This window comes from Trichosurus vulpecula, chromosome 5 (genome assembly GCF_011100635.1).
Source record: "Trichosurus vulpecula isolate mTriVul1 chromosome 5, mTriVul1.pri, whole genome shotgun sequence".
NCBI lineage: Eukaryota > Metazoa > Chordata > Mammalia > Diprotodontia > Phalangeridae > Trichosurus > Trichosurus vulpecula.
In genome coordinates, this window is record NC_050577.1 from 193,019,863 (window position 1) to 193,033,974 (window position 14,112).

Consider the following 14,112-nt stretch of genomic DNA (forward strand, 5'->3'; position numbering starts at 1 on the left):
TTACAGATCCACTGAGGTATGATTTTAATTCTAGGAGGTAATCTTCTGGATTCTGACTGCTATTACAGCAAGCCTACAAATTAATTTGCAAAGTTTTGGGAAATGAACACAATTAATAGCACACCTTTTCTTCAGTTCTTCCTTTATTTCTGTCAAAGAGCATTTGGAATTTTCCTTATATGAGTGTATTGTATGCCTTGCTGACTTAATATCCATATCTTGAATTTTGTGGTTGTTGCTGTTCAGTCATTCGGTCACGTCTGACTCTTCATGACCCTGTGGACCATAGCATGCCGATACTGTCCATGGATTTTTTTTTTTTTTTGGTAAAAATACTGGAGTGGGGAACAACTAAGTGACACAGTGGATAGAGTGCCAGGTCTGGAGTCAGAAAGACCTGAGTTCAAATCTGGCCTCAGGCAGATTTGTGTGACCTTGGGCTTCATGTAATTGTTTGCCTCAGTTTCCTCATCTGTAAAATGAGCTAGAGAAGGAAATGGCAAATGACTCCAGGATCTTTGCCAAGAAAACCCCAAACGGGGTCACAAAAAGTTGGACACAACTAAAATGACTGAACATTGCCATTTCCTTCTCCCGTGGATTAAGGCAAACAGAGATTAAGTGACTTGCCCAGGGTCACACAGCTAGTATATGTATGAGGCCAAATTTGAACTCAGGTCTTCCTTACTCTAGGTCCAGCACTTTCTCCATTGCACCATCTAGCTGCTTCATCTGTTGTCGTTATTATAAACGGTATGTCTCTATCAGCTTTTCTTAATTTTTTATAGTAGTATATAAAAATGCAGGGGATTTTGAGGATCGATCCTCTAACTAACAATTTTGCTCCAGTCATTCACTATTTCAATTTCTTTTAAGTACTTTGGGTTTTCAATATATACAATTATGTCATCCACAAATGGAGATGTTTTGTCTTCTTCACTATCAATGTTTATTTCTTGCATTTCTTTTCATGCCTTATTAATACTGCTAACATTTTAAAGACTGTGTCGTATCGGACTGATGAGAGTAAACAGACCTACTTTACATCTGTTTTCAATGGAAATGTTTCTAGTGTTTCTCCATTGTGTATAACATTAAATGATGATTTCAAATAGATATCTTTATCATATTAAAAGAGAGGTTTTTATTCTTTTTTTAGTGTTCTAAATATATTTAGCAAAGGTTTTTCCTGCATCGAATGGCATAAGCATATAGCATTTATTTTTCCTTATTGATATAATTTATTATATTATTTCCCTAATATTAAACTATAAATATATTCTATGCATAAATCCAACCTGACTATAACTGAAGCACTTTATCACTTTTTTACAGCACTTTACATATATATATATATATATAAAATCTCATTTCATTCTGACAATAGCCTTGTGAAGTAGGTACTATGCCATTTAACAAAAGAGGAAACTAAGACTTAACAAGGCTAAGTGGCTTGCTCAAGATCACTTTAAGTAGAGAGCATTGGAGACAGGATTTGAACTCAGGTCTTCCTGAAATCAAATCTAGAAGTCTAGCCCGTATTCCATATTGCCTCACAATGGTGGCAATACATAACTTTTTTATGCATGGTTTGGGTTGTTTTTTTTTTTAAGTTCCTAGCAGGAAGCTGGTGGTGCAGTGGGTAGAACTATGGGGCCTGGAGTCAGGAAGATCTGAGATCAAATCTGGCCTCAGACACTTACTAGCTGTATGACCCAAGGTAAGTCATTTATCTTCTGCCTGCCTCAGTTTCTTTAATTGTAAAATGAGGACAATAATAGCCCCTACCTCTCAGGGTCGCTGTGAAGCTTTAGTGAGATAATATTTGTTAAGCCACCATAGTATGCACTTAACAAATGCTTATTTACTTCTTTATGAACTGATCTCATCTATTTAATGTTAGTATTGATACACATTAATGATATCGTCTCAGAACTTTCTTTCTTAGTCTTGTATTTGTCTGCTGTAGGAATCAAAAACACATTTACCTCAGAGAAGAAGTTAGGCAGATCTTTCTGTATGTTTAGGAATTCTCTATACAGTATAAAGATAACACTGTAAATATGATAGAATTCACTTAAAAACCTGTTTGGGTCCAGTATCTTCTTCCATGGCAGCATTTCAATGATCTATGCAATCAGAGGCATCATCGTACAGTTGAAATGTCAAAAGCTATGGAGTCACAGGACCTGGGTTCAAATCATACCTCTGATACATATCTGTGTGACATTGGGCAAACCACTTAACTTTTCTGGATCTCTGTTTCTTCATCTATAAAATGAAGGAGCTGTACTAAATGACCTCTAATATCCCTTCCAGTTCTAAATCTTTGGCCATATCATTCGTCCCTCTGAGACAGGTCTCTCCAAATTTTATTTGAGTGTTTTGTATTTTTGTAAACTATCATCCATTTGATTATAATCTCATAATAATTATTACCATCAAATTGTGTAATCTCTGATGAGTTTTTTTAGCTTCTTTTGTCCTCATTGTGATCTACTCTTTTCTAATTTTGATCATTGGGGCTTGTATTCTTCTTGTTAGAGTTATATTAATGATCAATCATAATTACGGAATTTTCAAAAGAATCAGGTTTTATCATGTTAATTTTAGCTATTATCTTCATTATTTCTTTTTTTTTTTCTTTTTCTTTTCGCTGGTTATTGCTTTGTTCCTTTTCTACATTTTTAAAATGCAAGTGCAACTCACTACATTGCTTTTTCTTGTCAACATAGGAGGTGCCATAAGTGTGCCTCTGAGTACTGACTGCTTCAATTACATCTCATAGATTTTGATATGTAGTAACTTTGTTGTCATTCTCTTTGATGTAATTTGCTCTTTTACCCAGGCATAATTTAATAATTTTTTTTAGTTTCCACATGGGCCTATAACTTTTAGTCATAGTTTTTTGGTTTGGATATTTTTTCTTTATTTGTACCTGTGATTTCATCAGGGCAGGGAATTCACTGGTGTGGAAAGTCTCTCCACTAACACATATTGGCAATTCATTTTTTTTTATCCCTAGGACTTAACATAGTGCTTTACATATTGTCAGCACTTAATAAATGTGTTGAATTTAATATAGCATGCTAATGTATCCACATGAGGTGTTATCTATGTGCTGTGTCACCTCTATACACGCAACAACTTCCATCTCTTGATGCTACTGGTTTGTTTGCCCATTAAGTCTCTGTCCAGGTTCAAAGCAGGCCAGGGTATGGTTATCTCAGAAACTGATAAAACTCTTTGTAACCAATTCCCCAATTCCCCCTGCTCTACATCACCCATTCCCCTACTTCAACCTACATTGAAGAAAATACCTCTCTCTTTTGAGTGGATTTACCCTCTCTCAATCTCAAACTATATACTTATAGGTTTAGATACAAATCATGGTAAACTTTAAACTTTAATAAAATAATAAATAACTAATAAAGTAATAAATGCCATAATCTTTAACAGCAATTTCAAATAGCATAGAAATGCAAGTAAGCATTTAAAGCAACAGGCTTCCATTTGTAGGTTATGGTGGCTACAGCTGGGTTAAGCCTCTTTTCATTTTTTCTCTCTCTCACTCCCTTCCCCCAATATGATTAAAGGGGAAATAGGAAGCAATGTGGCTGGATAGGAAAGGTCATCTGGATTTTTTTCTGGGCAGTGCTTCAGGGAATTTTTCTATGTCTTGTGCATATCACTACTCAGTGCAAGGAAGTTCTTTCTGGGATTTCCTCCAAAATCTCAGAAATTTGGGGAACTCTGAGTAATGGCTTCATGCTAGGTCTTCCTACTCCACTAAGTTTCCATAATAGTGTTCTTGAGGAAGAAGTTACCCAAAGTTTTTCTGGAGAGTTAATTCTAGATCAAGATCCATGCTCAACAATTTTATATTTTATGTTTGTATGTGTTGTATTGTATATGTTGTATTCCAAATCATTACTTGTCTTTCTTGAGAAGATCCAAGATCCATGAGCCATGAGCCATGATCCATGATCCTGATTGATGTTCTTTAATTTATTTCTGTCTTCTTCCAGCTTGCCAAATTTTTTCTGATACCATAACACTAGAGTTTAGCTATAATGTACCTAGAAGAGTTAAATTGGGTGCTTGTTTTGCCATGTCAAAATTCTGTGGATTCTTTTAGTCAGGAAAGTCCTGGATTCAAGTCTCTGCTCTCAAACATACTGACTAGGTCACCATGAGCAAGTTACTTAACTTCTTTGTGCCCTAGGACACTTTCTAAGGTTTTAAGAAACAGAACAGTTGGCCATCTACATTGGTAAGAGTTTCCTTACTAGCAATTTGTGATACAGATTCTCTCTATCTCTGTCTCTGTTTCTGTCTCTCTTTCAATATATTTATACATAATATATTAATACACATACTTATATGTAATTATATATTCATATGTGTATGTGTAATTATCATATATCTATATGTGATATGTTAATTATACATGCATATATAAAACATCACTTTTCATAATTCTGGAAGGTTTTTTTTTTTTGCTGAAATAGAGTGCTCATGTTCCTTTTTTTGTTTTTTAACTTTCCTGGATGTCAGTAACCTTGGGATTGCTGCATTCTGACCTATCCACTATCTGCATATTTTCCAACTCTCTTAGTATTTATTTCCTGAGGTTGTTTTTTCCCTTCTTTTACATTGTCTGCACTTTTGTTTTTTGCTTGTAGGAAACGCATTGTTTCTACTTTTGTTCATTTTTTCAGGTTTTCTATTATGTTCTCCTTAATGGCCATTTTTTCATTATTTCCTCCAAATATTTTTACCAACTCTAAATTCCAGCTTCAAATTTCCCCATAATTTTTAAAATTCTTAGAAGTTCTTCTTTCATTTGCTCTTGTAATTGTCTTACCAGTGTTAATTCTCATTGAATTTTTAAAAACTGTCATTTGACTATATGAGGATATCTTTTAGGATATTTTATACTATTTCTTATCTACGTTGTACCCTATAATTTAGCTATTTTGTTGTTCCTCAGTATTTTTAACTGTGTTAGAACTTTCCTCACTTTGCTCGTTTTCTTTTCATTAATTTTAGAACAATGCCCAGTCCTCCCAATTCCATGCTGGGTTAGCAGGAGGGACACGGAGGACCAACATGTCCAGAGATGAGAGTAATCTCCCTTCTCCTCTTTCTCTCCCTGTGGCTTACCTGCATCTTGCATATGTGGCTACTCAATGCTAGGAAAATCCTTCCAATGTCAAAAAACACAGACACTTGGGGAATTCTTGGTAATGGCTTCGTGCTAACATTCCTGCTCTATCAAGTTTCTATGACAATGTCCTTGGGAGAGAGGTTACACTGTTTTCCTGGATGGATAATTCTAGGTTCATGGTCTCTGCTTATTAATTTCATGTCATATAATTTCTCCAGTCATTCCTGGTCATGCTTGAGAAGTCCACCATGATCCTGACTGATGTTCCTTGGTAGGAAATCTCTGTCTTCCAGCTTGCCCAACTTTTTCTTTGTCATTGTAATCATGAAGCTGCGCTATAAATGCCAGGATTTGAAGGTAGGACTTCCAATTCCAAATCCAGTGTTCTTGAGCAAAATGTTCAAACCACTACCATAGAAATACTGTAGTTATAGAATTACAGAATCCTAAGAATTGTCAAGGATCTTGGAGGCCATCAGGTCCAACCCATTCCCAAGTAAGAATCTCCTCTATAATCTACCTGACAGTTGAAATACAGACTTTGCTTGAAGACTTAATAATGAGGGATAATTCATCATTTCCTAAGGCAGCCCATTCCACTCCTTGCTAGTACGTAAGTATCTGAGTGAATGTAGGTCCAACTGTCTAACCCTAACCCTCCCTTCTGCTCTGCCCTAATCCCCATGCCTCTGGCCTCCTTTCCCTGATCTTAGGATACATTTAGTACTGAGAGTCCATATTACCCTCCCTCCACTTTTACAGGGGCCTAGGCTTTAGAAAACAAGTGGTCAGTGTCCCCATATACACACACTTTCTTTGACAGAATGAAGGCTCAATTTGGAGGGATTCTGAAAGTACACACACACACACACACACACCCCACAATTTCATGATTTCCTCACTTACAATTAGTCCAAGATAAAGGTTGTAACCTTGAGGTTATGAGGACAGAACAAAAAGAAGATTGGGGAGAATGAGCAAAGGAAGCATTGGGGGTAAAAAAGGGAATGACTTCATTCTGTCCCAAAATCCTGAGTTTTGCTGAGTGAATTAATGCAATAGATGGAATATGGCCAGGAGATCAATACATTTGCTTACTCAAGATGGGGATGGGACCAACAGGTGGAGGGAGTGAGGACAGAAGAAGTGTTAGAGGAGAAAAAAAATAACCCTGATTATTTAAGTCCTTTATATGGCACAATAAAAGCAAATTTTGTCCCTGTAATTTGCTACAACAGGAAGACTCATCTTCACGAGTTCATATCTAGCCTCAGATATTTACTAGCTGTGTGACCCTGTTTGCCTCAGTTTCCTCATCTGTAAAATGAGCTGGAGAAGAAAATGGCAAACCATTCTAGCATTTGCCAAGAAAACCCCAAATGGGAAGCCAAGATGGCGGAATGAAAACAGGGACTCACTTAAGCTCTCCCCCAAATCTCTCCAAAAAGGGTCATAAAAAGTTGAATACAGCCAAAGTGATTGAACAACAACAAAAATTTGCTACAAATCCTAATACAAATTCATCTAAATAGCTTGTATTCCCAAGGATCTACTCTCATGTTATGTATCTGGATGTTGCTGACTTATCTTCATTTATAATACAGCCTATACCCAAATACTTCAGGTAGTAGATAGATGATTTTGTGACTCTAGACACAATCCACAAGCTCCTTCAAGGACCTGAGATATGAATGCTGGCCCAGTGGGTTAATGAAAAATTTATTATCCAATCAAGCAGATGTGAATTTTGAAGAATGATGAAACGCAGCAGTTTACAGTAATATAAGTATTCAGGCCTTTACCACACAGGATTCTCGAGGCTCTTTGCATCTCTAGAATACAAAATTATGTCACCTCCCAACAACCAACTACCAAAAATACTTTTATCGGTAAGATAAGGGAGCCTTTCAAGTTAGAACATGATATTTTGCCCTTAGTCTACTAAAAAAATGTCCTGGACCAGTAATAAACAAGCAATGGAAAAGTATCTATCTCTCTATTCATATATCTATCCATCTACAAGTATTAATTAAGGTCCTATTATTTGCCATGGACTAAGCTAGGTGTTGTGGATATAAATACAAAGATTAAAATTTTCCTGTTTTGAAGAAGCTTACATCCTAATAAGGGATATACATATGTGTGTATATATGTATATACAATAAATTTTAAAAGAATACAAATACAAATTAGTTCAATACAAAGTACTTCAGGAGTTTGTAGTTTAGATGCTAGCAGTTGGGTGGGAATCAGTAATGGCTTCATGTAAAGGTGGTGCTTATTTTGCATCTTGAAGAAATAGAGAGACTCTATCAATCAGAGGTAAAGCAGAACTGGGGATGGGGGAAGACTTCCTTCCTCTATGAGCTATCCTGTTCTCTCTCTTTCCAGTTCATCCTCTTCCCAGTATCAATCTAGCTATGTGGTATCACCCTGGCATGTGGCTGGTAGTTTTCCTGATCATGCTGCCTCCTCAAACCCAGGGTTTTCTATGCCTCTATTAATGAGGCACAGTGAAGCTACATTGCCAACAAACATGCTCTATATTGGAGTTAGAACAGTGCTTTTCCCCCAACTTCCATTGGCCATAATCTAGAAAGGGACCACAGAGATATTATGTTGACTCAGATTAAGATTAAGAACCCCAAGGAAAGTACTTGGAGCTCATCTAGTTCCGTTCTTTGATTTTGCAGACAAGACCTAGAGAGTTGAAGTGACCTACTCATAGTCATACAGCAGCTCTGAGATTCAAACCCAGGTCTCCAACTCCAAGCCCAGTACTCTTTCCACTACACCAAACCATGTCTTTCCAAAGGAAAAGAGGAGACAAGAGTGCTCAGTGAGGCTTGCCATAAACAAACCCTTCAAACCCTAGGATGGGTGAATATTGAAGATGGAATGGTGGCACTGATGAATGCAGGTGAGAAGGAGAAAATTTTTCTAGGCTAACAATAGATTTTTTTAAACTTATTTGCGAAGCTGTGCTAAAAGAGTTGGTGTTTTAGCTGACCAAAAGTGAATGATAACCAATGAAACATAGACTCACAAGGGCAGGTCCAGCGACAACCACAGGTCTCTTCTACCTTCACAGCAGGCTGGCTGTTAGGGCATGTGGGTCTGGGTCCATTTTCACAATTGACCCGGTGACTCTCCATCAAGGTCTGGCCATCTGCTAGACAGGTTATAGTGTGGCACTTATCAGCCAATGTCCACCTGTCCCCAGGCTGTGTGGGAAAAGAGAGCCATATTCAGATGAGGGTAGAAAGGGAGGGCTGTTTTGATAGGATTCATATTGACCAGTGTTTCCCCCAACCCACAAGCAAAGTCCAGTCTCTTCTTCCTTCCCTAGTCCTTAGACATTATCTTTCCCTAAAAGGAGACAAAGCTGTCCTCAGGATCTGATTGGCTCATTTTCTGCAAGGCAGCTTCCTGGTCATCTAAATGCACAAAAAATCTCAACCACAGGCAACCCTAAGACCACACAAGTCACCATACCCTGCTCTGGCCCTACTCTGTCCTGCTAACCAGACATTTTCCATATGGAGATGAGAGGGGTTGTATCCACAGAAGTTAAGTGTTACTGTCCACATTGCATATCTTTGCTGTGTTGAGGGTAAAGTAAATCTCCTTTTGTTAAATGTTCAATGATTTGTGAGTGCCTCATTTCATCCCAACATCAAACTTGAACTAAGAGAGTCCTGGTATTAGAGCTGTCTCTGACGGTTGTCTACTTGGACCCTGGCTAGCAGGTCTGACTCACCACCAATCAGAAAACTGACATATGAGTATGGCACCAAAAACCCAAGGAAGTGATATCTGGCAAAATGGGAGAGAGAGAAGGACCAAGTCACAGGATCATAGGCCCAAGGAGCAAAACATTGGTGAGAAAGGATAAGACAAAGATTTGACTTATGACCTACCTGAAAAGTTTCCCACTCCAAATAGTGTCTCCCAATACAAAATCACAATATTTCCCTCAAAGTCAACCACAAAGCACTTACTCTCTTTTGATTCCCATCTTCATCCAAACAGACTTTGGAGAAACCTGAAACAAAAACAAAGGAAGATCTCAACCCACAGCAGATAATAATTCTCTATAAGGAGAGAAGTTTTTAAAATTTTTTATATCATGGGCCCCTTTGACAGTCTAGTGAAGCCTTTTAAGAATAATGTTTTAAAACAAATAAAATAAAGTACAGAGGACTATAAAGGAAACCATTTATATAGAAATATAGTTTATAATTTTTTAAACCAAGATCACAGAACTCAGGTTAAAAACATTTGCTTTATCATATTCCGTTATCTGAGATGACCCTAAGGGACCTGAATTTAAACATCTACTGGTAGACCGCCCCCCCATCTCACCACCACCCCCATCTCTTAATGGACTAATTAGCTGATTCTTGGGGAATAGCATACGGCAGAAGTTAATAACTGTGACCTGTTGTTGTTCATTGTGTTACATTAAAACCAAGAAAATTTTGGAGGAGATTTTAAAAAGAAGTCTCTCTAATCTTACATCAAGTGAACACAATGAGAAAGTGAATGATATCGAGGTTGATTCTAGAACCATTCTGGCTAAATGCGAAGTTAGGTGTATTTAGGTGTAAGTAGACTATTCTCTAGTAAAAGATCTCAGCATCCACTGACTGGCCATTTGTCTCCCTACATTTCTTTTATTTCCCCTTCTCTGCTCAAGTTCTCTCCCTGAAGCAGGCATGGGCTTTCAGCATAAATATTTATTATTGGTTGAGAGAAGTACTGTATACTAAAGGCCTGTTAATAGGTTCTTTGTGGAGTTTAACCTTTGCAGAGCTACCCCTTGGAGAGAAACTGAGAGCAGCCAGTCTCATTAAACCACCTTAGACAGGAAAAGCAGGTCAGATACATGAGCATTTCATGTCTCTAGAATGGATCCTCAGAACATAGAAGGTTTGTATAGTGTATTGGAAGGAGTATTGCTTTCAAAGTCAAGAGGACCTAGGTTCAAATTCTGCCTCTAAATTTGCTACCTGTGTGAACTTGTGAGATTTCCCTGGGCCTCAACGTCCTCATCTATGATTTGAGGGGATAGGACTCAGTGGCCTTAAACGTCCCTTCTAGTTATAATCTTACAACTTCTCTGGGTTTCAGTTTCCAGTGAGATTATGGAGGTACACTAAGCAATATCTAAGGTCTTATTCAACTCTTACTTCTATAATCTTTAGCATGGTAGAAGAGTCAAAATGGACTTACCAGAGCACAGCTTGTACATAAATGCATTGTCCAAGGTAACCATAGTGGAGAGATCTTCAATTCTCTGGAGTTCCATGATGTTGGAGGAGGATGCTGTCCCTGCCAATGTCCTCACCTGGGATTTATCATATTGGTGGCCAATTGCAATAGGGAATACTGAGACTCCTGTAGGGAGTGGGAGGGAAAAATATAGAAGGAAGGGAGATTAAAAAAAGAAAAGGTCGGAAAGCAACCTGCTGTGGATGGTCAAGTCCCAAAGGGACTGTTCTGGGGCTTCTGTTTGTTTTGATCTGTTCCCTACAGGGACTTTCCTTTTGTTTCTCAGGGATGGAGTAGAAATCTCTTTATTCTACAATTCCCTAATGATAACAATTCCTACGAAGGTACAGGTATTAGCAGTTAGCTTTGGTTTAGTTCTGTTCTCCCACAGTAACAATCTGACCCTTAGAAATGTAAGGCTAACTGAATTTTACATGCATTTTAAGCACCTCTTATGTGAGGGGTTGCACAGTAAAGTAGAAAGAACCCCTGTCTTGAATTTAGAAAACTTGGGATCAAGGCCCAATTCTGATAGGTTCTTGATACCTAACACGTAAAGTGCTATAGAAATAGCAGACAGTTGGTGCCATATTGGACAGAGGGGATAGAGGGCTGGGCTGGCAGTCTGGAAGAGCCCAGTTCAAATCCTCTCTCAGACACTTACTCATGCACAAACATGGAAAATGCACTTAACTTCACAACCTTAGTTACTTCTATGTAAAATAGGGTTAATAATAGGCACCTACCTCACAGGGTTGTTGGGAGGGTCAAAGAAGGTATGGCGTGTGAAGCACTCTGCAAATCTTAAAGAGCTATATAAATGCTGGCTATTGTTCAATGAGTTATTATTTAAGAGACTAGTATATCAATGGACTCCACGTCTCGGGCCTCTTAGAGCTCAGTCACCCCAGTATCTTCTCAGAACTAGTTCCACAGTAGGAATTTCTACTTTTCCATGTTTTCTTAGGATATATTTGTCATGTGTGTGTGTGTTTTTTAATGTTTGTCCAGCAGTGTCTTTATCTTGACTGAGATTTTTCTGACCTTGTAGGATTTTCTAATGAAAGAATACGCCACAGAGGTACCTGACTGCTTTTCTCAGCCTTATCAAATAAAATATTCTAATAAATTAATCATACAAATCATAGATAAGGCACATTAATGAGGAACAAAGAATATCACTTTAAAATGGTTTGAAAAATATTACTCTGATGCCCACCACATGTGCGAATAGGTCCCACAGTAGGAACCAGGGGGATTTTCATAGTGTGGAATAGAAGATATTACCCATACACCCAAGTTACTGACAGTCTAAAGTGAGAAAGGACAGATATACATGCACATATGGGGAGGCACAAATACATACGCACTATGACTTTATGTGGGGCAGCTAGGTGGCTCAACGGATAGAGCCCCAAGCCTGGAGTTAGGAAGACTTGTCTTTCTGAGTTCAAATCTGACCTTAGAAACTAACTAGCTGTGCGACCCTGGATAAGTCACTTAACCTTGTTTGCCTCAGTTTCCTCATCTGTAAGATGAACTGGAGACGGAGATGGAAACAATTCTAGTATCTTTCCCAAAAAAACCCCAAATGGGGTCACAGAGAGTCAGATTCGACTGAAAAATCACTAAAACATTACTTTATGTACACTGGGTAACATACTCAACCAGATTTTATTGTTGGACAACTCTAGTAGCTAATAATGTCCTCTGATGCTCAGAATACAATACTAATCTTGATTTCTAAAATGAACTGACACATTTCAAAACCTGAAATGATGTCCATGCTCACTAAAGAGTTCAGGAAAATCCATGAGGAGGATCAAAAATGATGATTCCCCAGATTAAGGTGTGCAGTTAGATGGATAACCCAAAGAACTGGTGTGTACATGTGACATATGTGTATATATATATAAACATGCATACGCAAATACACATATGTATATATAATGTGTTCATTTGTGTGTGTGTCTGCATAGATAGATACAAATGTATCTTGAATGGACACATTGGCATATACGCACGTGTGTGCATGTATACACATGTATGTGCGTGCGTGCATGCGTGTGTGTGTGTGTGTGTGTGTGTGTGTGTGTGTGTGTGTGTGTACATCTTGCATGGACAATGCACTGGGTCCAAAAATGAATGAGAGAAAGAGGGCAAGCTCAGTTCCCTTGGTAAATGGCAAAGTGCTTTTAATGATGCCAAGTTTCTCAGTAAAACAAAGGTCCATCTTTACTCTTCTAACAATGTTGTATAGCCGTGAGTCCTCCTAATACATCCTGGGCTGTCTCCAGTCGCCCTGGTGAATATCAGGCCACTGGACCCAGATGGCTCTGGAGGAGAAAGTGGGGCTGGTGACCTTGCACAGCCCTCCCTCACTCAAATCCAAGTCAACTGCAAGTCATGTCATCATTCCCCTGCTGTCACGGTCCTCTTTAAGAATGAAGGACAATCATAATAACTATAGCTATGAGTCATAGAATACCACTCTACCTAAAGAGTTCAAGTTGGAGAGACTCCTAAAGGGGCAACGGAGAGGTGCATGGTGGATGTGAGGAGGCTATAGAATCTTAGCAATGAAGAATGACCCAGGAAAAGAAGAATGAATGAAAGTCACCGGATACATATATGATCAGAAAAGAAGGTCAGGCAATCACTTGAAAACAAGTTATGATACAGGTTGAGTCTGAATATTGCAGTGGTGGTATCCATATGACGACAAGAGATCTGTAAAAGCCCCAGCATGTTAGACAGGCCCCTGTGGCAGATTTACAGAAGGACCAAGGACGTCACACAGAATAAGAAGCTATGGATGGGCTGCATCACTGAAAAAAGACCTTACACCAAGCAACGATCCATCAAAGGGAGTTTCTTAGTTAACCTTAAGGGTATTTTACTACATTAGAAACTGAAAAAAAAATACCACCTTTCCCAGGGGAAAGGAACAAAAGAGGAACACTTACGGCTGGCTCTGGCTGCATCAGCTGCTACATCCACAGAATCCGCAGAGACTGCTGTTACCAAGATGACTATCACCTTAGAAGCATCTGGCCTCGCACCATGGACTTCTGATGTGGCATATCTGACAGCAAAATTCAGTGCATTCCCTGAGAAAAAAAAGCAGGCCCTATAGAGTCAATATTGATAGCAACATTGCAAATATAATAGTCCTAATGCTTTTGTATCGAGTATGAGAAATGATGTCTTCTGAGCCTGTTTCAGCCAATTGATTAGCCAGTATTGATTAAGTACCTACTACCTACCAGGAACTGATCCAGCAGATTGATGCCAATAATTTATGTGCCTTTTAGATCCAGGAGCCTACTTTACAAACGGAAACATCTAGATGGTCCCATCATTTTCCCTCTTCTCTCCCATCTCCAAATCTCATTTCTTTCCTTTTCATAAATACTGCACAGCCCCTGAATGGCTGATACAAATTCAATTAAATTTTAATTCTATTCATAAACTATTTAGTAAGCACCTACTATGTGTAAGACACTGGGTCCCCTCCCATGTTCTTTTAGGAGTCCATGGCTCCAATAAAACTCAGAGGCTACTAATGGTACCTGAATTCAATTTATTTGGTTCTGGTGTGATCATATTATATCTAGGATTTCACAAACTCATAGAATGTCCAACTAGAAATGTACTTCAGAAATCAT

At 38.4% G+C, this 14,112-nt stretch overlaps 1 protein-coding gene across 1 annotated transcript in view; it reads right to left on the minus strand.

Annotated features, from left to right (window-relative positions):
* The window catches only part of VWF (von Willebrand factor), a 200,989-nt gene that overhangs the window by 51,186 nt on the left and 135,691 nt on the right, over positions 1-14,112 (minus strand). The window contains exons 31-34 of the mRNA XM_036759070.1: positions 13,411-13,554; positions 10,406-10,570; positions 9,172-9,215; positions 8,217-8,394 (exon numbers count right to left, since the gene is read on the minus strand). Of these exons, the coding sequence (XP_036614965.1) occupies positions 8,217-8,394; positions 9,172-9,215; positions 10,406-10,570; positions 13,411-13,554 (531 nt within the window). The remainder of the gene's footprint in view (positions 1-8,216; positions 8,395-9,171; positions 9,216-10,405; positions 10,571-13,410; positions 13,555-14,112) is intronic.